The following is a 22472-nucleotide window of genomic DNA, read 5'->3' on the forward strand; positions in this document are numbered from 1 at the left end:
TGATAAGTTCGTTTCAATTTCCTGCAAATTGTTAATCAAATTGAAGAAAGAATTTCTTGATAACTAACATTTATACTTGTAGCTATTATATTGTCATGAATTTCTTGAACAAATGAATTGATGGAGAAGAGAGTAGAAGAAAAGTGAAAGTACTAGAATGACCTAGAGGGGGGGTGAATAGGCAACACGCTGGGATGTACACACAAAACTGTTGGATCATAATTCATATACATACTTGTGCCCTAAAACATGAAAATTACTTGTTCTAAAGTCCAATTTAATGTTGACTAATCCAATTTCATTATTTTCCTAATCTTGTACTTTACTTAATCTTTGTATTTATTTATATATATTTATTTTCCTTATCATGTTAGGAAATAAACGAGAAGAGAAAGTGAGCTAGACATTTTCCTACTCCGGCTAAGAGAAAGTGAGCTAGACAAGAAAGGAGGGGTAGCCGCCTGACCAAACGAACTCCGAATGAGTTGAAACTTTCCAGTTTCATCCAAGAAATCCCAAGGATCATTTGTTATGAAGAGTGCCAGAGCTAGTTTTGAGTGGAAAGCCTTCAAACAGTCAGTCCAATTTTCTGAAAGACGAAAACTGGAAAACCTGACCTGTACGTATTTCAGAAGCATTTACGGCCGAACCACAGTGAGTTTAACTCTGAAATTTTACCAGAATGATCTACACTCATGGAGGAATATTTGACATGAAGAAGTCAGAGGCCCATTCTGAAGTCTTAGTGGAGAATTAATTGAAGGAATTAAGGGGCAGAAGGTGACCTAAAACCAGCTCAACATTCATCATGTTCATGTTTCTCACTCACATAAATGTTGATGATGGAATATGAGAAGTAGAAATTATCAAGTTGTGAAATGGTGGAATGATGAAGCTTTATGTATATGAAATAGAATGGGTAGATGGAAAAGATGATGGCTTTGGTGATGGAGGTTTTGGATTGATGGTGGTGGTGATGGAGGTTTTGTGGAGGATATGATAGTGGATTGTAGAGAATATAGAGAGAAAAAGATGTAATGGGGTGGAATGGGTGGTGTCTCAAGAGTGTAAGGAATGAATGTTTATATAGAGAAGAGAAAGAGGAGTATGATAGAGGAAATAATGATGAAAGTAGAATAAATGAGGTGGAGTATGATAGTGGAAGTATGGAGGTGATGATTAAAAAGAGTAGAGTAGAAAAATATATCCAAGGAAAAAGAGAAAAGCATCTAGCTTTCTTTATGTGAGTGGGAAACATGAACATGATGAATGTTGAGCTGGTTTTAGGTCACCTTCTGCCCCTTAATTACTTCAATTAATTATCCACTAAGAATTCAGAATGGGCCTCTGACTTCTTCATATCAAATGTTCCTTTGTGAGTGTAGATCATCTTGGTAAAATTTCAGAGTTAAATTCACTATGGTTAGGCCGTAAATGCTTCTGAAATACGTAAAGGTCAGGTTTTCCAGTTTTCGTCTTTCAGAAAATTGGACTGACTGTTTGAAGGCTTTCCACTCAAAAATAGCTCTGGTACTCTTCATAAAAAATGATCATTGGGATGTCTAGGATGGAACTGGAAAGTTTCAACTCATTCGGAGTTCTTTTGGTCAGGCGGCTACCCCTCCTTTCTTGTCTAGCTCACTTTCTCTTAGCCAGAGTAGGAAAATGTCTAGCTCACTTTCTCTTCTCCATTATTTCCTAACATGATAAGGAAAATAAATATATATAAATAAACACAAAGATTAAGTAAAGTACAAGATTAGGAAAATAATGAAATTGGATTAGTCAACATTAAATTGGACTTTAGAACAAGTAATTTTCATGTTTTAGGGCACAAATATGTATATGAATTATGATCCAACAAATACCCCCAAACTTGAACTTTGCTTGTCCTCAAGCAAACTAACCCAAATCCGACACTACAACAACTACCTAATCCTTCCAATAATTTCCTCAAAGAACACAATATAGATAGGGCATGGAAATAAAGTTAAGTCTTAAAGCTTCATGGATCACGGATCATGGATCAAATGCTTGCGTTTTGAAATGTGTAGCATGTCTCTAATTTGTCATTTCAACATACCAAAATTGAGAATGCATGTCAAACCATGTTAACCATAGACTCACAAGATATTCACTCTAGTTTTCACACAAATGTTTAGGGGTTAACTATTCTACACTCAAAACAATCTCGTGCAATATTGTCATATGCTTGCTCTTCAATCTTATCTCCACTTATCAACAAAATCACATCTTGGATAAAGAAGGGCTTTTATTGGATATAATGAGGCTTAGGGTGAGGGGTTAAAGAAATGAAATGGAATGGAATAACAATTTTCAAGCAACTTAATAAGCAACAATCCTTTTGAGATTAAAAACTTAAGAACTAAAGATGCTCAAAATTTCCACTTTCTCAAACCACTCCCCCAAACTTAAACAAAAACTAATTATTGAATTGAAATAACATTTTTTTTTTTTTTTGAGATTTTCGTTTGTTTTCTCCTCTTTTTTCTTTCTTTTCATTTTTTTTTTGATACTATTTTTTTTTTTCACTAATTTAAAGTAAAATTGCAAAACAAAGAGCACCCCCACACTTATTCTTTTCCGAGTACCCCCAAACTTGTTTCTTTTAGCATCATGACACAAACAATCTCGTATTGCTCATTAAGAAAACTTGAAAGGGTAAGGCAAGTGTTTAAGTTAAGGGTAGACATTTATGGTGTGAAGAATTGAAATGCTAATTATACAAAGGCTCAAAATGGCAATTTAAGGGTATTCAATCTTTTGGGACATACTCATTTGGCCATGGTGGATTCCTAGTTGCCTAAATCATTTTCAAGATGTAAAATTGAGAGAAAGAGTTTCGAAAGATATGGAGCAAGTTCTAGAGATGCAAAGCAAATGAGATGTCCACTCATGAAGAAATTAGTGCTTAGAACTATGCATGCACTTCAATTAAGCTCAAATCTCACTATATGGCATGTAATAGCTCCCACAAGTCTCACTATGCTTCTCTAGCTCAATATATTGATATGACAAATATGGATATAAATGAAATCGAACACTTGATCCATAATGGTTTATTTTTAAAAATAAAGCTCATTAGACCCAAACATGCTTTCTAGCCCACATATATATTAAGCTCAAGTTCATCATTGGTGTTGGAAGGAACCTAAAAGAAAGACACAAATACTAGAAAAGAAGAGACTAAAACAAATTTTTTTTTTTTTAATTTATTTCAAAATTAAACACTAACACACATTCCACATTCCCCCCTACACTTGAACTTAACATTGTCCCTAATGTTATAAAGTGTTTCCTTGAAAGAAATTTCAATGAAAAGTCTAAGCATGGAGAGAAAGAGCATGCTAACACACATTTACGCACACACAAAAAAAAAAAAAAAAAAAAAAAATAATAATAATAGTATCAAAAAAAATAAAAATGAAAAGCAAATGAGATGTCCACTTATGAAGAAATTAGTGCTTAGAACTATGCATGCACTTCAATTAAGCTCAAATCTCACTATATGGCATGTAATAGCTTCCACAAGTCTCACTATGCTTCCCTAGCTCAATATATTGATATGACAAATATGGATATAAATGAAATCAAACACTTGATCCATAATGGTTTATTTTTAAAAATAAAGCTCATTAGATCCAAACATGCTTTCTAGCCCACATATATATTAAGCTCAAGTTCATCATTGGTGTTGGAAGGAACCTAAAAGAAAGACACAAATACTAGAAAAGAAGAGACTAAATTTGTTTTTTCCTTGCGCTTTTCTTCTCGGTCCAATGATCGTGCTGGATGTTGGACATTGGCTGCTCGTGGCCTCATCCCGTTTAGGAGACAGTCTGGTGGATGATGGATTTGATTATGAACCGACGGGGGTCGTCAGGGCTGGTATGTTGGCAAGACCTGATTTCGGGTGTTTGAGACGGCTTCGGAGCGAGGAGCGTGATGGCGGATTGTGCTGAGGTTCAGTTGACAGTGCTTGCAGAGTTTCGGCCCTGGGCATGGGTTGCACTTGATAGAGACACCCGCGGCAGTGTTGGCTTAGGTGGCTGGAGATTGGTGGTGAAGGAGGTCAAAGATGGCGTTCGATCTAATTGGCCAGCTTTGTCTTCCTACTGGGCAGACTGTTTTTGGGGCTCCTTGCTTTGGGCTCTCCGAGTTAGGGCTTCACAGGGGTGGAGGTGAATGTGGGTTGGCCTTTGAAGGTCTGACAGGTTGGGCTATCTGGGACTCCAACTGGGCTGTGGGCTGCTTGATTTGGTCTACACCTTTGGTGTGGGGTTGGCTGGATTGGGGCTCTAGGGCCCATTGTACTATTTAAATTTTGTTTAGGTCGCAAAGACCAGATGTTTGGTTGGAACATTTTAAAACTGTTTCTGGTGTACTCTGAGTATACTGGGTTCTATTTGTTTTAGAATAAGATTTTGTATGTCCTAAAAGCTGACTCTTTCCGTCGACCCCATAAGGGTGTGTCGTTTGATATTGCTTGCTGAATTATATAATCGGGATGACCTCTTTCGATTAAAAAATATATATATATATATATATATTTTTTTTTTATTTTTTTTTTTCTGCAATAAATGAATTAGATTAAGAAGGAAAGAGAAGTTAAATGATTTTATATTTCAAAATTGAAAAGAAAAAGCAAAATATGTCTGATCTCAGCCACTAATTTAGTGGACAAGAATTGGAGTATAATCTTGACAATAATTTAGTAAGTCATTGTTCCTATATATATATTTTTATCGGTTAGTTAAAAGAATAGATCAATGTATTGAAGGGTCTTGGGTGATGTGAATTTATTTCGTCTTGAGACCACAAATTCTCATGACTGAACATTGATATGCAATGAGCCACTGTACCTCTCTCTCAAACTGATCTACTTAACGTATCAATATATTATATACCATATTCTCCACCATCCTGCGGCTCACGCCTCAAGGTGATGGTTTTCTTGGGCACTTCATAATGATTATGAAGTCTAGCTCTAGTTATTTAGCTCTTGTAATAAAACTTGCGATGATTGGAAAAATCATATGTATGTTCAATTATAAAAAATAAAAATAGAAAATCATGAATGTTCAATAGCTTAAGATCCAAAACAATGTAACTTCAGAATTGAAGGTAAGTTCTGTATTATTTAACAAGCAGTGACAGAATCTTACCAAGTTGTGTGTCTAAGTTGAATTCCAAACACCAAGCTAGAGAACCTATGTGCAAGCAATGAATCAGATGCATGACTAAGAATAGAAGCCAAGAATAAGGTCTTTCCCTTTAATATTGAACTTAATCAAGTTCATTAATATTGATTAAGTTCAGTAATATTGTATAATAACACAATCGCTGTTCGATAATTAGCATAAATTCAATCGCCAAAGTTGAATTTAGAAGTTGCTTTTTCCATGCAAGGCAGCCAAAAATGCAACACCAGCAGCACCACCAGGGTCGATCTAGCCTCCGAGATTGCTCGAGTACTTCTAACCCACAAAGCAGACATAACATCATCAAAGGAGAAATCATCATTGTCCAAAGTGATAAAAAATCAGGTTCGGGGAGATCAGCTTCTATTCGGATATATAGCTGTACAGAAGTCGATCCAAGTAAGTTCAGTCACGAATAACTAGCGTTGTTTCATTGAAAGCCTAATGAGATTTTACTCAAAATACTTTTCTCTTCTATGTTTTGCTTCAACAGAAACTGGAAAAGGAAAGTTGAGTGAGCAAGCATACCTCAAACGTGGAAAAACCAAAACAAGTTGTGGTGAAAGAACTACAACATATAATGTCAAGTTCCATGTTGAGCCAAACTTCGGGACTCCAGGAGCTCTGGTCGTAAGAAACCCAAAGAACAACAGATTTTTCCTCAAATATGCAGCTGTCCAAATTCAGAACAGTCAAATTATCCAGTTCGACTGTTACTCATGGGTATACTCATTCAAAAAGACCAAGAATTTTGATCGGATTTTCTTCTCAAACACTGTAAGTTTACTGAATACTAGTTCTGCCTGATTTATTTGATGCAAGAACTTAAGAATGAAATTTAGCAACACAGCTTGGTCGTGTCATCACAGAAATATCTTCCAAGCCAAACACCCCAAGCTCTCATGAAACTGAGAAAGGAAGAACTTGGTAGCTTGAGAGGAAATGGAAGTGGGGAGAGGAAAGAATGGGATCGAATTTACGACTATGACTACTACAATGATCTTGGTGATCCTGATAAAGGTCCAGAACACAAGAGACCTGTCTTGGGTGGGTCTGCATTACTTCCCTATCCTCGCAGAGGAAGAACTGGTCGCCCTTCTAGCAATGCAGGTATATACAGTACATCTTTTAAGTTTTTATGACAACAAAATCATGTCCACAATTGGATATTAGTTTTTCCTTTTATATACAATAAAAGTTCTGCACTCTCAATTTCTCTGCAAACATGATCATGTAAGATCCTTTGACTGAGAGCCGGCCATGTACCACTAACCTGGATATATATGTTCCCCCGGATGAGAGGTTCAGCCCCAAGAAAAAATCTGAGTTCATATCCAATTCAATCCAGGCAGCTCTGCATTTCCTGATCCTTGAGGGAAAGGGTTCCAAGCATCTTGAGTCATTTGATGAGATACACGCCATGTTTTCTGCAAACGAGAGCCTAGTGATTGAGGGGTCGCTCAAAGAGAAACTGAAAGCTATGGTACCAAACGAGCTTTATAAAGATACTACACATGCAATCAAGAAAACCTTGAAATTTCCACTTCCTCAAATACTAGCAGGTGACACATCTGACTATTACGCCTCTGCAGCTTGTATGAAAGATGGTTCATTTCACATTTACAATTGTTGTCTTCCACTTTCCAGAAAATGAATTTGCATGGAAGGATGACGAAGAGTTTGGGCGCCAAATGCTTGCAGGAGTTAATCCAGCACGAATACAATCCCTGGAGGTACTATTTAACCATTTGAACTAGAGCAGAAGGGCATGGCTACTAGTTTATCCAACTGATTAACCAAAAAATGCTGCACTAATCACTTGTATAACTTTGACTTGCAGGTATTTCCTCCGCAAAGCAAACATGGAGCTGTGAGCTCAATACAGTCATCACACATAGAGCACAACCTTGATGGCCTGACTGTTGCCCAGGTAAAAACGAAATAAAACACGCCAACAGAACATCATCCATCTTGCCTGAGTTGCCTCCCAAATTGAAAAGTTGGTATATCATCAATCAACACAGCCCAGTTGTAAAGTCGACAAATATTGTATTCCAGAGCAAATGCATTTTCTCGGCAACATTATTCTTTCCTTTCTGATTTTCATAAAATTCACAGGCAATGAACTACTGGAGGATACTCATCTTGGATCACCATGACTATCTCATGCCCTTCTTGAGCAGAATCAACACAAACGACGTTTGTATCTATGCATCCCGCACACTACTTTTTTTGAAGAGTGATTCCACGCTAAGGCCACTAGCAATTGAACTTAGTTTGCCAGGCTCACCTAGAGGTAATGAGATCAATCGGGTACTTGTTCCAGCTAGTCAGGGTGAAGCAGCAGCACTGTGGCACTATGCTAAGGCTCATGTTGCAGTTAATGACTCTGTTTATCATCAACTGGTCAGTCATTGGTGAGTTAAACAGTTTCTTGAACCCAAAATAATACACGTTCGTTCTCATTGTTCATTGAATTCCCACCGCAAGGACCTGATCATGCTATGCTATTTAGGTTGCATACACATGCAGTGGTCGAGCCGTTCATCATTGCTACTAGAAGACAGCTAAGTTTGATGCATCCAATCCATTGGCTACTAGATCCTCATTTCAAAGACACCATGCACGCGAATGCACTGGCCCGAAGCAAACTCATTAACTCTGGAGGAATCTTTGAGAAGATACTGTTTTCGGCTGAAATCTCCATGCAGCTATCAGCTGAGCTATACAAAGAGTGGAGATTTGATGAGCAAGCCCTTCCTGCTGATCTACTTAAAAGGTATTTCATATTAGACGGTGGGACAGAACTGGGAAAATGTACTACCAGGAATTTTCACAAACTCATATATTATGATTTATGAACTCATTCCTTTTGAAAACACTTTTCAGAGGTATGGCCCTACAAGACCCTGATCCAGATAACCCTACTGGGATTCAGCTCCTGTTCCAGGACTATCCCTATGGTGCAGATGGACTTGAGATATGGATAGCCATCCAGGCATGGGTTACAGATTTTTGCATGCTCTTCTATGCTGATGATGCTTCTGTAAGATCTGATGAAGAAGTCCAAGCATGGTGGTCAGAAATTCGAAATGTTGGCCACGGTGATAAGCGCAATGAGACATGGTGGTATGAAATGACATCACGGAAGGACCTAATCCAAGCTTTGACAACTTTGATATGGATTGCATCTGCCCTTCATGCTTCAGTGAACTTTGGGCAATATGCATATAATGGTTATCCTCTAAATCGTACCACACTATGCCGAAGGTTCATTCCACAGGAAGGAACATTTGAGTATGCTGAGTTCTTAGGGGATCCAGACAAATACTATCTCAACATGTTGCCTGAAAGAGATAAGATGATCTTGGGTATAGCAATAGCAGAGGTACTCTCAAAACACACATCTGATGAAGTGTATTTGGGCCAGAGGTTATCATCATTATCAATAAAGAATGAAGAGATTGGCCAGAAGTTTGAAAAGTTCAACAGAGAACTTCAAAATATAGAGAAAAGAATTGAGGACAAGAATGCCGATACCAAGCTTAAAAACAGACAGGGCTGTGCCAAGATGCCTTACATGCTTTTGTACCCTGATACCTCCAATGTTGAATCCAAGGGGGGCAGCACGGGGAAGGGGATTCCTAATAGTATATCCATTTGAGATGTTTCGTAGTACACATGATATGCAACTTTTCAAGCACAGAAGGAATAACACAAATGTAATTTACATGGCAGGAAAACCTCTATATATATGTTCAGGGCATTCCTCCGCACATATTGCTAAATAAGACAAAAGAAGTATATGTACTGAAAGCTAATAATGGAATTAACAACATATGGAGTACAGAGAATGAGCAGCAAGCTGAAGGCACCATACCAACACTGCAGAAACGAAGGTGCTCCGAGGCATGACTTTAGACATTAAGCTTTCTAGATTGCCCGCGGGAAGATTGTGAATTTGTGATCCATAGATGAAATGATCAAGAAAACTGATGGATTAAACTTGATTAGCACGGTCTGCTTTATCCTCAACATCGACCATGAGCAGCAAAAGGTGCAGAACTAATCTTCTCAGCATTGCCTAGCACCATATGTGCAAGCATTTCAGCAGTTCCTAGAGACTGAAAATGGACCAAATGGTGGATGATTCTTCCGTTAAATGAAATACAAGTAACAGAACCAGTAATGACTAGACATATGCAAAATCTGTGGGAACTTGGTGCTAGGAAATATATTATAAATCTGTGGAACGAATCCCACAGATAATTGAGCACTAAAAGTACTTCTCTTATTTTGTGAAGTATTTTTTCTGTATTACTTGGGCTTAATTTTCCAAGTTTCAGTTCCAGACTCTGCTTTTGCCTGTTCTCCCAGTTTAGACCAGTTTTATAAGTGTCAATTACAATTAGGACCCACTCTATACATAAATTATTTGTCATCGTCCACTCAACTTTAGCCCAGCATGACATGCACAAATGTTGTAGCAAGCCAGAATCTTGGGAATATCTTTGTCGTTAAATTTATATATAATCAGCAGAATCACAATGTATGAGTATTACCATAGAAAGTCCATTCCCTTCATGCCCAGTGGCAAGGAACAAGTTTGGCAAACCTGGCACAGGCCCAATCACTGGCTTCCCATCAGGCACTGAAATAGTAAGGTTATTTCAGTAATCAATTTCACAGCCAGACTTTTGAGAACTAGTATAAATTTGAAATTGCTATTGTTCACTTTCAAAAGGTTCCAAGAGATATCAGGATTCAGGACTTACTGTAAGGTCGTAATCCTACTCTCACTTCTCTGCTCTTACTGATATCTGAAAGAGGCTTCTCTCTTAATTTTGGAAAGAATTCTCCAGCTCGATCCCATATACGACTGATGATGGTTTCTTCCACTTCAGTGCCGAACCCAGCAAATTGGCGGCTGCTCCCTATAGCAAAATATATGAAAGGAACCGGTAGTGAGACACTCTCGGATTTGTAAAATATATGAAAAGTGAGGCTTGTCATATAGCAATGTGATATGTAAAGCTTTCTAGAGACTTGCTATATTAGTTAGATACATGTATTAGTTAATTAGCATGAAACCACAATCTAGTCTGAATCTGAGATTGTGAGAGAGAAACTTATACTTATGTTTCATGTTCTCTGAAGAAAAGAACAAAACACGAGTCATGATTGTAAAATTTACCGAGAACAATGTTCCCTACTGTATCCATAGTGGCTGTCATTGAAACAGACAAGCTCTGATCAAGCAAGCTAGGAGCCAACATGTTAGGAAGCTGAACTGTAGTTTGATGATCAACATATCCCACCTCCATCAGACCATGATTGAGTTGAAAGGAATTAAAATTCTCAAGCACTAGAAGGTGACCCTGCCATAAAGATTAAGTATTAGGCCGGTGTTAACATAAAAGCTAGAAAAATTAAAGCTACTCATTCAGAAGGTGGGAGAGCTTAAAACTTTAGTCATCCTTAATCAAAGAAACAATAATGACATCATGCCTCGAGAAAAGAAACCATAGTATCATAATATATTCAAGAACAAGTCCGGTCATATTTTAATCAGATTCTGCATCAAAAAACCAAAGTACCTTTCGTGGTTTCACAGGGACGTCCAGTACAATTTCTGATTCTCTAATCAGGTCCTGCATCAATGATCCACTCCAACAACCAGCTGCCACCACAATGGCCTTTCTACAGTGTAAGATAGTCCTGGAAGTCTTAATAGCCTCAACCTCCCCACTGCCACCAGATCTGAGCATATGAAGAATTATAATGGCATTAGCTTAAAAATTTACCCCACCTATAAAAACCAAAATTTCCAACTTTGTCCCAGAAAAGTATGATTGCAGACCTCAGTAAACTCATCACTGGATCGTTATAAAACTCCGCATATCTACCCTCTGATGAATAAAGCCTATTTCCCTACACAAGTATACAAACACACTAGTGAAAAATCATTATTTCACCAATTGTGCTAACTGTTTAGAAATAAATAAAGGTTCTAGGTGAACAAATTTGGTGACCAAAACGACAACCTAACTAGCTTTTTCTCAGAAATAGAAAAATAACCTTTTCAAGAAACTCCACGGCACGATGAGCATCCAGTTGGGAATCATCAGGCAGAAAAGCAGCCCCAGTATCTTTATCAACCCTCAATTCAGGTTCCTTAACACGCAAGTCAGTAGCCGACAAGTACTCTGATCTTACCCCAGCTTCACATTGCTGCTTCACCATCTTTTTTAACACCTCCAACTCCTCAGGAGTTCTACCAACTAGCAAGCTCCCTATAAAAAAAATGACAGAACCACTTAAAACACACCCAAAACCAATAAAGCCACTTCCTTAGAGTATATTTGTTCCCTTAAATTTCGACAATACCTGTTTTCTTCCACCCCAAATGTTCTAGAGGGTCCAACCCCTGCTCAATTAGGCTCTCAGCCAATTCCTCCCAAAGTCTCTGGCTTCTGAGTCCCAGCTCCCACAGGTCGCTGCTTGGTGTTTTGTGTGCCATCCATATATACCCCTGCCCTGAAAAAAGTCAACATTTCATTTTCATCACAATTGACTCAAACACTTAATTTTCTATGGAGGAAAAAAAAAAAAAATTTACCGGCGCCGGTGGCACCAGAGCAGGGGACAGCCTTGTCAATCACGGCAACGGATAGGTCCGACCCGATCAGGAACTGCCGGGCTATGGTCAACCCGATGATTCCAGCTCCGATAATCAAAACATCGAACGTTTGGTGCGGTTCCGAGGCCGAAGAACTAGCGGGTTTGGGTCGGACGGGTCGGGTTCCGGAGGTGGACAAGGAAATCGGTTTGGATGTGAATTTGGAGCCATAGAAGTTTGATCGAGAGCTGAAGGATTGGAACCGACTTCGTGAAGAAGAGAATACGGCGTCGTTTGTGTAAGGGTTTGGGTGTGAGAGAAAGGTCGAAGCTGAAGCCATTATAGTGGGTGCCTTTGAGTGTTGACTTTCACCTGTGAAAGATTGAAACTTTGAATACCGTTTGAACCTGGCGGCATGTTGCCTTATTCATATACGACTCGTCGTTGAATAATTTCAATTTCATTCTCACACTTCAATTGGAGTATTTTCATTGAATGAACTGAATAGTTTACGATACAAAATTCGAATACATTACACCCTACTCGAATCTCTAACAATTCTATGTCATGTCGGTGAGCGGTCACCTACTAGTTAGTTAGCCTAACTAATACCGTGGAGGTCACATATTCAAATCTCACTGACATTAGGAGTGGGGTAGTGAGTTACACAGTCATATTAGAGGTCATCAAAATTAATCATAGAGTCAGTAGACCAAAGAATTTCTCTGCCGTTTGTTGTTGAATCAGCTTCCATACTGTAGTCTGGATCTTCTAAAGCTTTGTCCAAGGACTCTGCTAAATCTGCCTCCCATAAGCCCAACTTACAGACTCTCTTGTAAGTTCTATAACTCGTTGCTCTTAGGCCCTCTGAGACCATCTCCCTCAATGATCCACAGATGGCTTCGTCACTCACAACATCAAGGAAAGTTCCCGATAAACCAGGTTGCCAGAAAACAACAATGGCACAGCTCTTATCTACTAACCGAACATCAAAGTCTTCAGAGAAAACATCATGTGACTTGTGCAACATGCTCTTCAGCATTCCAGCGGTCAACCCACTTCTAAATCCCCATAAGAATACCAAATTATCACAGCTGATTTTTCTCATATTATTTCTCCAGATTCTGATATCCTCATTGATTGATTCCTGGGGAATGTCAGAGAAGGGATTGGATATGTTAGTGTACACGTCAAGGGCTGGAGCTAATAGGTGATTGTTAGATAGCTTAGCATTCTCCGGAATTTTCAGAATGGTGCAGAGCTTCGCAAACAAATAACACATCTTCACGACATTATGCCTATGAATTTTCCCTTCATTTTCTGTAAATGACAACCACAAACATTGTATTTAGTAATAGAAGTTAGGCATTGCATCTGATGAAGTAAAAGATCATGACATGATGAAAAAATGAGGATAAGTCTTCCGAGTAGTGATGTTTCAAAGATTCAATCTGGCATGCTTGCATATATCAAATACTTGTCAAACAAAATGCAGAACTATTCTTCATTTTCTTCCTGTCCCATATCAGACCTTAATACAACTATAAAATCTACCAGAGTAACAATCATGGGGCATTACTGTACGCTCTCTCACTCTCTGTGCTAAATGAAAACTAGGAAAATTGACTATACCTTGAGGTAAAGTTTCCAAATCAATAGGTGCAAAGTAATGATTATTCAGGTAGGAAATAGCTGCAGGTCTATTGGTCACCTTCCTTAAAGGGCCAATATTCTTCATCAGATGGTTGATATCAAGTATGTGGGGAAAAACCAAGCTCAAGGAGCCTGTGAACTCATCTACGTTAGCCGGCAGGGGAGAGAGAAATTTTGAATGAATAAACGTGAAATCTGCAGAAACCAAAATTGAAATTTAAGTTGAGAAACTAAAGAAAGAGCAAGGTCAATTTAGGGGGATCAAAAGGTCATAGATATTTATTAAATAGAGATACACCATTAAGGGAATTGTGGGAGACAACAGGTTTCTGTGAAGCAGAAATCAAATCGATCACCTCTCGAAATCCACGAACCCTCTTGTTTTGTTCCTCCACAACGTTTTGAAGCTCTCTCTGTATATTCAAACCAAAAATTAATTTACGCAAGCTTGATGTTGATGTGGCACAAACCAAAAATTAAAATTCTCTTCCTAACCTCAAACAAGTCCTTGTCCTCTTTAGAACTTGTCAAAACAACTCGAACAGACTGAGTACCTCCACCATTTGCTGGGATTATTAAAGGAACAAGTTCATCACTGAACTCTTTTAGCATCTGCAACCAAAGACCAACAGCATTTAATGAAATACAACTCTGATAAAGTTTACCACCTCAAAACTAAAGGATTAAAACTATGTCCAAGCAATGTACCTCCAGTGCAAGCTGTACTTGACGCTCGCTGCAAACATCTATATTCATGCATGGTCTCGATCCATAAATTTCAGTCCCCATCACAAGTTTTCTCAAGGAACTCAGCAGAGCATCTGCAAAATGAAAAGTGAACAGAGCTTCTAATTATAAGATAAAATGGAGAAAGTAAAAGGAAAAAGAACGGATAATAAACCTACAGCATTTTTCTTACCATCTGTCCTTGAGCCTGATTTCTTGCACGCATTTTTCCAATGCTTAACTCGTGATTTAATTCTCTCAATAAAAATCGTATCAGCAACAGTATGCGTTAAGGAAGAATCTACTACATAGTTTCCGGGCGTCGGATTCCCTATCCGCACTTTAGCTGCAGATTCTTGTGCTTTAGACAAGTACGATATACCTGTCACAAGACAGAGATAAAGAACTCTCAAAACATCACCAAATAGATACAAATTCGCTAAATCCCAAATTGAATACAACAAGCACTCATTGTTTTTGGTTGGTCTACCCCAGTACAACTCCCAAAATTCACACGCAACAAATGCATCAGCAAGCACAAAGCGTGAATACAATTGCAACATACATTTCGACAAGGCTCTATAGGTTGTTCATAACTTTTCTTATTTCTCCTAACCCCTAAACACATTAACTTGGTTTTAAAGTTTCAAACTTTAAATGAATGACATTCACATAGCAATGCTTACCATCATATATGCAGGCATTAAAATCAAAACCCTCTTGAGCCATGTATGTCAAATGTGATGTTTGAACCGAAAAACTATAAGACGGCATCCCCACCTTCAGTTCATCTCTAGGGAACAATATAAAGTTATATCTGCACCAAACAGACACACACTATCATCCATGTACAAACATACGCATACGTATTCGTATGCAACAGGTATAGTAGAAGCAATAAAGCACTGACGGGTGAGCGGTGAGCTTGGAGGCTCTAAGACTGAAAGGGCAGGCGGCGAACTGAAGCACCTGGAAACGCTCCGCCGCGTACTTCGCCTTCAAATACGCCGTGTCGTTCGTGTCGAACGGCAGCGCGCGGTGCCATCCCGCCGAAAACGACCCCGTTTTCTGCAGCGACACGGCCACAAAGTCCGACCCGGCCAGGTCGTCCTTGAACTCCTCCACCGCCTCCGAAAAATTCGCCTTCGTCACCTCCTTCACCGCCCATTTCTTCCCCGCCTTGGCGCTCGTGCAGAGCAAACGCCGCCGTATCAGAGTCGCCATGGCTTCAGCTCCAGAGAGTGGAGAAACGCTTTCATTGACAAAACAATGGGCCTGGGCTTCAGGCCCAAGCGAGAAAAAGAAGCGGTGGCCGAGTCGGCCCAGTTGGGCCCAGGTAATAGTAAAGAAGAAAGCTGGGGCGTGACACGTGCGCGTAGTAGGCTCGTTAACACCCCCAATTCGCAATCGATTAGGGCATTTTGGAGCTTTATATATGTAAACCACGAGAAAACCTGGGACGAGCTGAGCGACGGCGACTCCATTCAACTCCGGTACAGCTTCGATCCTCGTACAAGACTCCAGCTTTTCCGCTTTAGACTCCCTTACCTTCATCGGCTTCGTCTTCGCAGCTCGAGGTTAGGGTTTTGTTCTTTATAGACGTTTTTTTTATTCTTTCTGTGTGTGAATTTCTGGTTGAATGGCTTTGTTGTGTTTGTTCATCTATTGGTTCCTCTTGTATGAAGTTCGAGTCTTGTGAGAGGTTTTGAGTTTGTTTGAAGTATTGAGTTTCGTTTTCGTTTTTCATTTTTGGATGATTATATAATGAAAATGTTTTATTCCATATATTTGGGGAACTGTTGAGTAGTTCATATTGGTTAGTTTTGATTAGATTTTATCTGGAAAAAGGACTACTTTTTTTGTGTGTGATAAAGTAGGTTTGGTTGCTTTATTTTGATCGTGTTGAGTTGTTTTGGCTTTTGGTTCTGTATTTTGAGGTGTTCTGATTGAAGATTGATTGTCAATGCAGTGTGGAGGTTGTTTTGAGTTGTGTTAAAGAGGGTTCTGAAGCTCATTGAAGCTTTTGAATTTCGGCAGTGTTGATTTTTATTACAGACGTTATGGGTGTCGAAAGCAAGCTTCGTTTGATCACGTATTCGGAAGAGATAGTAGATGGGCAACCGATCTATGTTTCTTCAAACGGTCTTCCTGTGAAGGCTGTGGGGAAAGAACCGGCTGGGCATTCTTTCCATGCGGTGGCTCTTAAGTTCCGTGGTTGGGTAGAGGAAGTTGCGAGTGCTGACGCGCCGAAGGCGGTTGACAGCAAGGAGCAGACTTCTCTGCCGTCGTTTGATTCGTATAGCAGCAGCAAAGGTAAAAAGAAGTCGGGTGGTGAAGGGAAACAACAGGATCACTATGCGTTGCTAGGTTTGAGTCATTTAAGGTATCTCGCCACTGAGGAGCAGATAAGGAAAAGCTACCGTGAGACTGCCTTGAAATATCATCCTGACAAGCAGGCTTCGCTTCTGCTTGCTGAGGAAAGTGAAGCTGCCAAAGAGACAAAGAAGGATGAGATAGAGACCCACTTCAAGTCCATTCAAGAAGCGTATGAGGTCTTAATTGATCCTGTGAAGAGAAGAATCTACGACTCCACTGATGAGTTTGATGATGAGATCCCCACTGAATGTGCCCCACAGGATTTTTTCAAGGTGTTTGGTCCTGCTTTTATGAGGAATGGGCGGTGGTCAGTTACCCAACCAATCCCATTTTTAGGTGATGAGAATACTTCATTGAAGGAAGTAGATGAGTTTTATAACTTCTGGTACAGCTTCAAGAGCTGGAGAGAGTTCCCCCATGAGGAGGAGTTTGATCTTGAGCAAGCTGAATCTCGTGATCATAAGAGGTGGATGGAGAGGCAAAATGCAAAACTTACAGAAAAGGCTAGAAAGGAGGAGTATGCAAGGATACGTACTCTTGTTGACAATGCCTATAAAAGAGACCCTAGAATCGTGAAGAGAAAGGAAGCAGAGAAAGCTGAGAAGCAGAAGAAAAAGCAGGCCAAGTATTTGGCCAAGAAATTACAGGAGGAGGAAGCAGCCAGGGCAGCTGAAGAGGAGAAGCGACGGAAAGAGGAGGAGGAGAAGCGAGCTGCAGAAGCAGCGTCACAGCAGAAGAAACTAAGAGAGAAAGAGAAGAAACTGTTGCGCAAGGAGCGGAGTCGTCTGCGAACACTTTCTGGGCCTGTTATATCGCAGCGTGTGCTCAATCTTGCTGAGGATGATGTGGAAAGCCTTTGTATGTCTCTTAATATTGAGCAGCTTAGGAATATATGTGACAGGATGGAGGGCAAAGAGGGGGTAGAGCGAGCAAAAGTTCTTAGAGGTGCACATGGTGGAGATAACAATGATGTAGAGGGAAAGAAAGAAGAGGAGAAGAAAACTCCACAACTGAATGGTTCTGTGGTGAGTAATGGTACTGTTCTGTTAAGTAGCTATGAGAAGAAGGAGAAACCGTGGAGCAAAGAAGAGATTGAGCTTTTGAGAAAAGCAATTGTGAAATTTCCAAAAGGAACATCTCGAAGGTGGGAAGTTGTATCAGATTTCATTGGTACTGGAAGATCTGTGGAAGAAATTCTGAAGGCAACTAAAACAGTTCTCCTCCAGAAACCTGATTCTAGCAAAGCTTTTGATTCTTTTCTTGAAAAGAGGAAACCTGCACCATCTATTGACTCACCACTTACAACTAGAGTGGAAGTAGAAGGGGTATCATCAACTCCTCAGGAAACTGAAAACAGTGCTGACAAGAGTGCCAAGGCAGAAGATAAGTCTGGAGAGTCGTCAAGTGGAAGTGCAAAAGAGCAGAGTCCTAATGATCCAAATGCTGCAAATGGAGTATCCTCGAGTTCAGAGCAAGATGTGTGGTCAGCTGTACAAGAAAGGGCACTAGTTCAGGCCCTGAAAACCTTTCCAAAGGAAGCCAGTCAGCGGTGGGAGAGAGTTGCCGCTGCTGTTCCTGGGAAAAGTGTGAACCAATGCAAGAAGAAGTTTTCATTGCTGAAGGAGAGCTTCAGAAACAAGAAGAGCTCTGCATAATCTGCTGGGATTTTTTTTGATGATGATGCAGATTTACTAAGATGCATGGGGAAATCGTTTAGAGTATCTCACACATCTAATTCTTTCTAGGCAGAGATCTTTCAAGCTTTATTTTAGGTAAAGATTGAGAGCACTACTGGTTCTGGTTTCTGCCGTCTGGATTTTGCCATACAGGTCTAATAGCTATTTGGAAGAGGGATTATGTTTTGTATTATTTTTCAGAGCATGTTTTATTTACTGTATTCGGGGTTCACTGCATTGCGAGATCTGAGATCTCAAGATGCATGAATATAGGAAGAGCATTATGATGAGATTAGCTGAGGTTTCGTTTTAGGGATGGAGAAATCTCATTAGCATGATTTTATTGATAACCAGATTTATATATTTACTTCAACTCAAATGTTGTTAAGTGTCTTGGGTGCATATGGGTTATGGATTTCAATTCCCATCCTTATTTCCTTATACATCGATGGAGCCACCAGTTCTCAGATCATATGCTCGAGATAATACTGGATGGCTGCTTTGATCCAAAAGTAATGCAACCACAACTCCCAATTAAGTAATGCAAATATTAAGCTCGTAGTAAAAGAGAAAGTTTGAAGTTATTGAAATCAAGGACTGTTCCTTTTCATCATATTATTTCCTTCTTCTATGAATCATACAAGGTAGGCAATAAATAGCAACACTGCTCTGTTTCTCCCAATTTGTTCTTCCTAGAGTGGTTGTCCAGCCAAGAATCGGCTATACAAATCTAATGCCTCTTGAGGTTTGTATTCTGGAACCGTATGACCAGCTCCCTGCACCATCAAATTCAAGTACGAGTATCAATAATGATTCTGATCAAAAGAAAAATGGATACTAAAAACTGCAAGATAGAATGACAACATTTCATGTGGCCATGTGCTGACCTTTATGGTTAGAAACGTGAGGTTGTTTTCATACCCTTGTGTATACCTGCAACAAATACATTAGATTAATTAGTTTTTAATTTTTATAGTTATTGTGAAGTTGATTAAAGACCGTTTGACATGGTGCAATGAAGGGAAAACAGAAAACGTGCCCAGCAATTTGTCCCTGGGAAATCCATGGCCTCCATTCATCCACAATCTTGTAACCAACTGATCTAGTCCATGCTTCACTCCCGGTGAATGGAACACACAGATCATGATCACCACTGCCAGGAAAAGTAGACATTTTAGCATATCAGTATTGAGTCCTACTGCAGATGCAAATTGAAATCTGAATAACCAGGTGAAAGCCTGTACACGTTCCAGAGTAGCATTTTCAGCAGGAAGTCTATTACTTACAGAGACCTGGGGATTAGTTTGGAACTTCCTTTATGCAATCAGAAATAGCTAAGTTACATAGTCTAGTTCTGAGACTTGACTCAAATTTCAGTCCATTGCAGTAACACATCAACTATATAACATTACCTACTTCCCTTTCTTAATTTCCATTTACCTTCTTGCATTTCAGCGCAATCAAATGGAACATGAAGCAAAGGTATAAATGTCACGGGCAAAATTGGATTTACCTATATATAAGCGCACGGTATCCCTTCGAAGTCAGATTCTTATGGTACTGGATCATACTCCCAGCATCATGGTAAAAACGAATGTTGTCTGTACATAATTCCCAACTGGGAATCACGCTTTCCTGTTGTGTAAATAGGAGTTCAAACAAGTTAATGCTTTACGACCCAATTTCATATTTCAGATTCTAGTTTAACAACACTAGGACTGAGAAAGCTCACATCTTCTGCATGGATTGCCTTCCTAACTGCCGCATTGTTCAACCATGCAGTTGCAACCTCATCATCCTGCAAGTGACATATAAAAGCTAAGACCATCTTGACACGTTAAGCAGTCACCACAGGATGTTACTGTAAAAGTACAAGTATGCTTACTACCAACTTTAGAAAATCAAGTCACAATTCCAAAAGATCGAAGTGGTATATATTAATCTAAGAAACTTACAGTGCATGGAACTTCCTCACTATTCATAAGCTGCGGCCAAGTTGGAACAAGTCCAGCTCTCACAGGAGCTCTAAGAGGCCATGCGCGGCCAAACATCCTTTTTCTCACAGCAAGAGGCCTTTCAGTTTCACCCAACTTCCGAAAGCTAGATGGTAAGTTACTGGTTACGGTTGAAATTTTCTTAGAATCTGTGCTGTGATAGCATGGTTCTAGAATGTCATAAATGTTCAAACCTTCTATGGCCTGGAATTGACAGAAATCATAAGTTCAGTTAAAATCGAAAATTGCAGTTTATACTTCATATTGTAAACCATGAAGATTTCTCATACCTTGTCAACTTTTCCAAGCTTGTTCGCACAAGTATCACTATTCGGCTGATAGTAGTTTCCATTGCACTCCTCGATAACCTCCTGGAGCAAGTTAGATGCATATTCAGAACCTGTCATTCGAAATTAGCATTACAATGCTCTAATAATCAAATTGGGCATCCAGCACAAACCTCAAATAAATCATCTGATATAAGTCCCATCCCATGAGCAAATGGAACAAGGGCATTCCCATCGATTTCCTCATCCGTGACTCCATTTCCCACAAGATACCCCTGTGTTATGCAGTTATTTGACATTGAATCCATACATGTTTGAAATTAACAAAAGGAATATGCACAGATAAAATACCTTGAAGTTCATGATGGGCTTTGTACCAGCATCAATTCCTGTCAAAATTCCACAGCTCCATCTTAAAAAGATTTCAACGTTTAACAGATGCAACAGTTAGAAATTTAGGCTGATGTACCTTTGGCCACTTCAAAAGCAAGTGTTGGCACGTAGACACCAGCATATGACTCTCCCGAAATGAAAAACGGGTTGGAGAGGAACTCTGGGTAAAGTTCAAACCACTAGTTGCAGGAAAAAAGCAGTAAATGCGTTACTAGTGTACTGGAACATAAAAATAAATATCGGGCCAAATAAGTATGAAAGCATTTCAAGTTATTTCCATTATCACCTTTAGGAGAAATGTGTGGCTATCAGATGCAGTCTTTAGATCACCAGTAATATAGTCACTTTTGTTTTTGGAGTAAGAGAGCCCAACACCAGCAGGAGAATCCAAATATAAAATGTTGGAAACCTAACATGAGAAGAAGCACAAACAATGAGGGGTTAGCTTTCGCATAAATATGGAAAAACCCAATAGAATGTAATCAAATTCACAATATCTATGAAACATAAGATTGCTATCAAGGGTACAACCTTTGACCAGCTGTATGGATTAAGGTGCAATTTGGGCAGACCTCCCTTGGTGTTTGCTGCTTCAAAATTGAATGGCCCTGAAAAGATATGAATGGAACTAATAAAATTCTAGAGTGCTAATTCAAGAACCAATTTTGCCCATTTGAAGCTGAATAACTAAAATGGTGTGGTCTAATTCAAACAAGAAACTTTCTTTCATTGAAACAATTGGATTCTATAAGTTATGAGACGAAGCTACCAATTTTGTTATCTTGGGATGAATACAAAACCAGCAATGGAATTGAGAAAAATATGACCTCTCCTCTTTGGCTAATAAAACCAAACATGACATCAGGTGAGAAACAATACCATGCTCATAAACAAAGCCATCAAAACTGGAGCAACCAGGTCCACCATTCAGCCACAGCACCACCGGATCCTCCGACGGTTTCCTCTCCGATTCCACAAAATAGTAAAACAGGTTCCTCCCATGACTCTCATCAATTGTCACATACCTTCAAACCCCACAAAACAAAAATTAGCAACTAAAATTCAGAAACGCATCCAAAAATTCATATCTACCAAAACCTTCGCATACCCAGAACGGTGCTTTGAAGGAAGAGTGCCGTTGAATCCAGGAATCTGGGTTATGAGAGCTGCCTCAGGAGCTGACTGGATTGGCACCAAGCTCAAGAACGTGAACGATAACAGTGAATATAATACTACTGTGTAGGAGACAATAATACTAGTCCTGGCCATGTCTAAAGCGTTACAGGGCTATATCAAAGACTGTAACACAAGAATATATATATTTATAGACGCAGAGGATTATAACTCTGCAAGTTGCTGATTTTCGTTGCTTCCAAGCCAAGAGATAAACTGAGCTCTCAACTTGGGAAGAAGAACCTGACAGGAAAATGGAGGAGTGGGAAAACAGTCATATGTACATGGATTCTAAGGACCAATTGTTACACGACAACGTGTTGAGTTTGAGTCTAAGCCAATGGGAATGGGAG

General features: G+C 39.4%; 5 protein-coding genes across 5 annotated transcripts; 2 read left to right on the forward strand and 3 right to left on the reverse strand.

Moving 5' to 3' along the window:
- The first annotated feature begins 5208 nt into the window (after window positions 1-5208).
- Window positions 5209-8889, forward strand: LOC133736576 (linoleate 9S-lipoxygenase 5-like). Its single transcript, XM_062164116.1, has 9 exons — window positions 5209-5621; window positions 5716-5999; window positions 6092-6332; window positions 6461-6784; window positions 6870-6955; window positions 7063-7152; window positions 7341-7639; window positions 7738-8001; window positions 8112-8889. The coding sequence occupies exons 1-9, from the start codon at window positions 5441-5443 to the stop codon at window positions 8884-8886; spliced, it is 2544 nt and encodes an 847-aa protein (XP_062020100.1). The 5' UTR covers window positions 5209-5440; the 3' UTR covers window positions 8887-8889.
- Window positions 8890-9010: 121 nt separating this feature from the next.
- Window positions 9011-12228, reverse strand: LOC133736581 (uncharacterized). The gene is made up of 9 exons (XM_062164120.1): window positions 11842-12228; window positions 11610-11759; window positions 11301-11515; window positions 11083-11153; window positions 10820-10982; window positions 10417-10600; window positions 9998-10156; window positions 9785-9873; window positions 9011-9346 (listed from the first exon to the last, which is right to left on the reverse strand). The coding sequence occupies exons 1-9, from the start codon at window positions 12179-12181 to the stop codon at window positions 9254-9256; spliced, it is 1464 nt and encodes a 487-aa protein (XP_062020104.1). The 5' UTR covers window positions 12182-12228; the 3' UTR covers window positions 9011-9253.
- A 134-nt stretch (window positions 12229-12362) lies between these two features.
- LOC133736577 (poly(A)-specific ribonuclease PARN-like) lies at window positions 12363-15501 on the reverse strand. The gene is made up of 8 exons (XM_062164117.1): window positions 15131-15501; window positions 14907-15037; window positions 14414-14602; window positions 14203-14315; window positions 13990-14106; window positions 13793-13907; window positions 13474-13689; window positions 12363-13161 (listed from the first exon to the last, which is right to left on the reverse strand). The coding sequence occupies exons 1-8, from the start codon at window positions 15442-15444 to the stop codon at window positions 12518-12520; spliced, it is 1839 nt and encodes a 612-aa protein (XP_062020101.1). The 5' UTR covers window positions 15445-15501; the 3' UTR covers window positions 12363-12517.
- A 129-nt stretch (window positions 15502-15630) lies between these two features.
- On the forward strand, window positions 15631-18651 carry LOC133736578 (uncharacterized). Its single transcript, XM_062164118.1, has 2 exons — window positions 15631-15797; window positions 16190-18651. The coding sequence occupies exon 2, from the start codon at window positions 16281-16283 to the stop codon at window positions 18249-18251; it is 1971 nt and encodes a 656-aa protein (XP_062020102.1). The 5' UTR covers window positions 15631-15797; window positions 16190-16280; the 3' UTR covers window positions 18252-18651.
- Window positions 18652-18834: 183 nt separating this feature from the next.
- LOC133736579 (serine carboxypeptidase-like 20) lies at window positions 18835-22393 on the reverse strand. Its single transcript, XM_062164119.1, has 14 exons — window positions 22055-22393; window positions 21826-21971; window positions 21478-21554; window positions 21233-21355; window positions 21023-21125; window positions 20905-20942; window positions 20727-20828; window positions 20557-20637; window positions 20228-20470; window positions 20005-20070; window positions 19786-19907; window positions 19312-19425; window positions 19160-19205; window positions 18835-19048 (listed from the first exon to the last, which is right to left on the reverse strand). Exons 1-14 carry the CDS (start codon window positions 22213-22215, stop codon window positions 18965-18967), a joined length of 1506 nt encoding a protein of 501 aa, XP_062020103.1. The 5' UTR covers window positions 22216-22393; the 3' UTR covers window positions 18835-18964.
- Between the last annotated feature and the right edge of the window lie 79 nt (window positions 22394-22472).

The sequence above is a fragment of the Rosa rugosa genome, chromosome 3 (genome assembly GCF_958449725.1).
Source record: "Rosa rugosa chromosome 3, drRosRugo1.1, whole genome shotgun sequence".
NCBI lineage: Eukaryota > Viridiplantae > Streptophyta > Magnoliopsida > Rosales > Rosaceae > Rosa > Rosa rugosa.

What these genes read in the sequence shown, in the direction of transcription:
- LOC133736576 (XM_062164116.1), top strand. Translation starts at nt 5,441, where the DNA reads ATGCAACACCAGCAGCACCACCAGGGTCGATCTAGCCTCCGAGATTGC. An exon ending in ACTTCCTCAAATACTAGCAG is followed by an intron (nt 6,785 to 6,869) that starts GTGACACATCTG and finishes TCCACTTTCCAG; the next exon opens with AAAATGAATTTGCATGGAAG. An exon ending in ATGGCCTGACTGTTGCCCAG is followed by an intron (nt 7,153 to 7,340) that starts GTAAAAACGAAA and finishes TAAAATTCACAG; the next exon opens with GCAATGAACTACTGGAGGAT.
- LOC133736581 (XM_062164120.1), bottom strand. Translation starts at nt 12,181, where the DNA reads ATGGCTTCAGCTTCGACCTTTCTCTCACACCCAAACCCTTACACAAAC. An exon ending in TTTGGGGTGGAAGAAAACAG is followed by an intron (nt 11,516 to 11,609) that starts GTATTGTCGAAA and finishes TTTTTTTTATAG; the next exon opens with GGAGCTTGCTAGTTGGTAGA. An exon ending in AGTAGGATTACGACCTTACA is followed by an intron (nt 9,874 to 9,997) that starts GTAAGTCCTGAA and finishes TTACTATTTCAG; the next exon opens with TGCCTGATGGGAAGCCAGTG.
- LOC133736577 (XM_062164117.1), bottom strand. Translation starts at nt 15,444, where the DNA reads ATGGCGACTCTGATACGGCGGCGTTTGCTCTGCACGAGCGCCAAGGCG. An exon ending in TCCAAGCTCACCGCTCACCC is followed by an intron (nt 15,038 to 15,130) that starts GTCAGTGCTTTA and finishes TGTTTGGTGCAG; the next exon opens with ATATAACTTTATATTGTTCC. An exon ending in ATCAGGCTCAAGGACAGATG is followed by an intron (nt 14,316 to 14,413) that starts GTAAGAAAAATG and finishes TTCATTTTGCAG; the next exon opens with ATGCTCTGCTGAGTTCCTTG.
- LOC133736578 (XM_062164118.1), top strand. Translation starts at nt 16,281, where the DNA reads ATGGGTGTCGAAAGCAAGCTTCGTTTGATCACGTATTCGGAAGAGATA.
- LOC133736579 (XM_062164119.1), bottom strand. Translation starts at nt 22,215, where the DNA reads ATGGCCAGGACTAGTATTATTGTCTCCTACACAGTAGTATTATATTCA. An exon ending in TATCAGATGATTTATTTGAG is followed by an intron (nt 20,638 to 20,726) that starts GTTTGTGCTGGA and finishes AACTTGCTCCAG; the next exon opens with GAGGTTATCGAGGAGTGCAA. An exon ending in GTGAGGAAGTTCCATGCACT is followed by an intron (nt 20,071 to 20,227) that starts GTAAGTTTCTTA and finishes TGTCACTTGCAG; the next exon opens with GATGATGAGGTTGCAACTGC.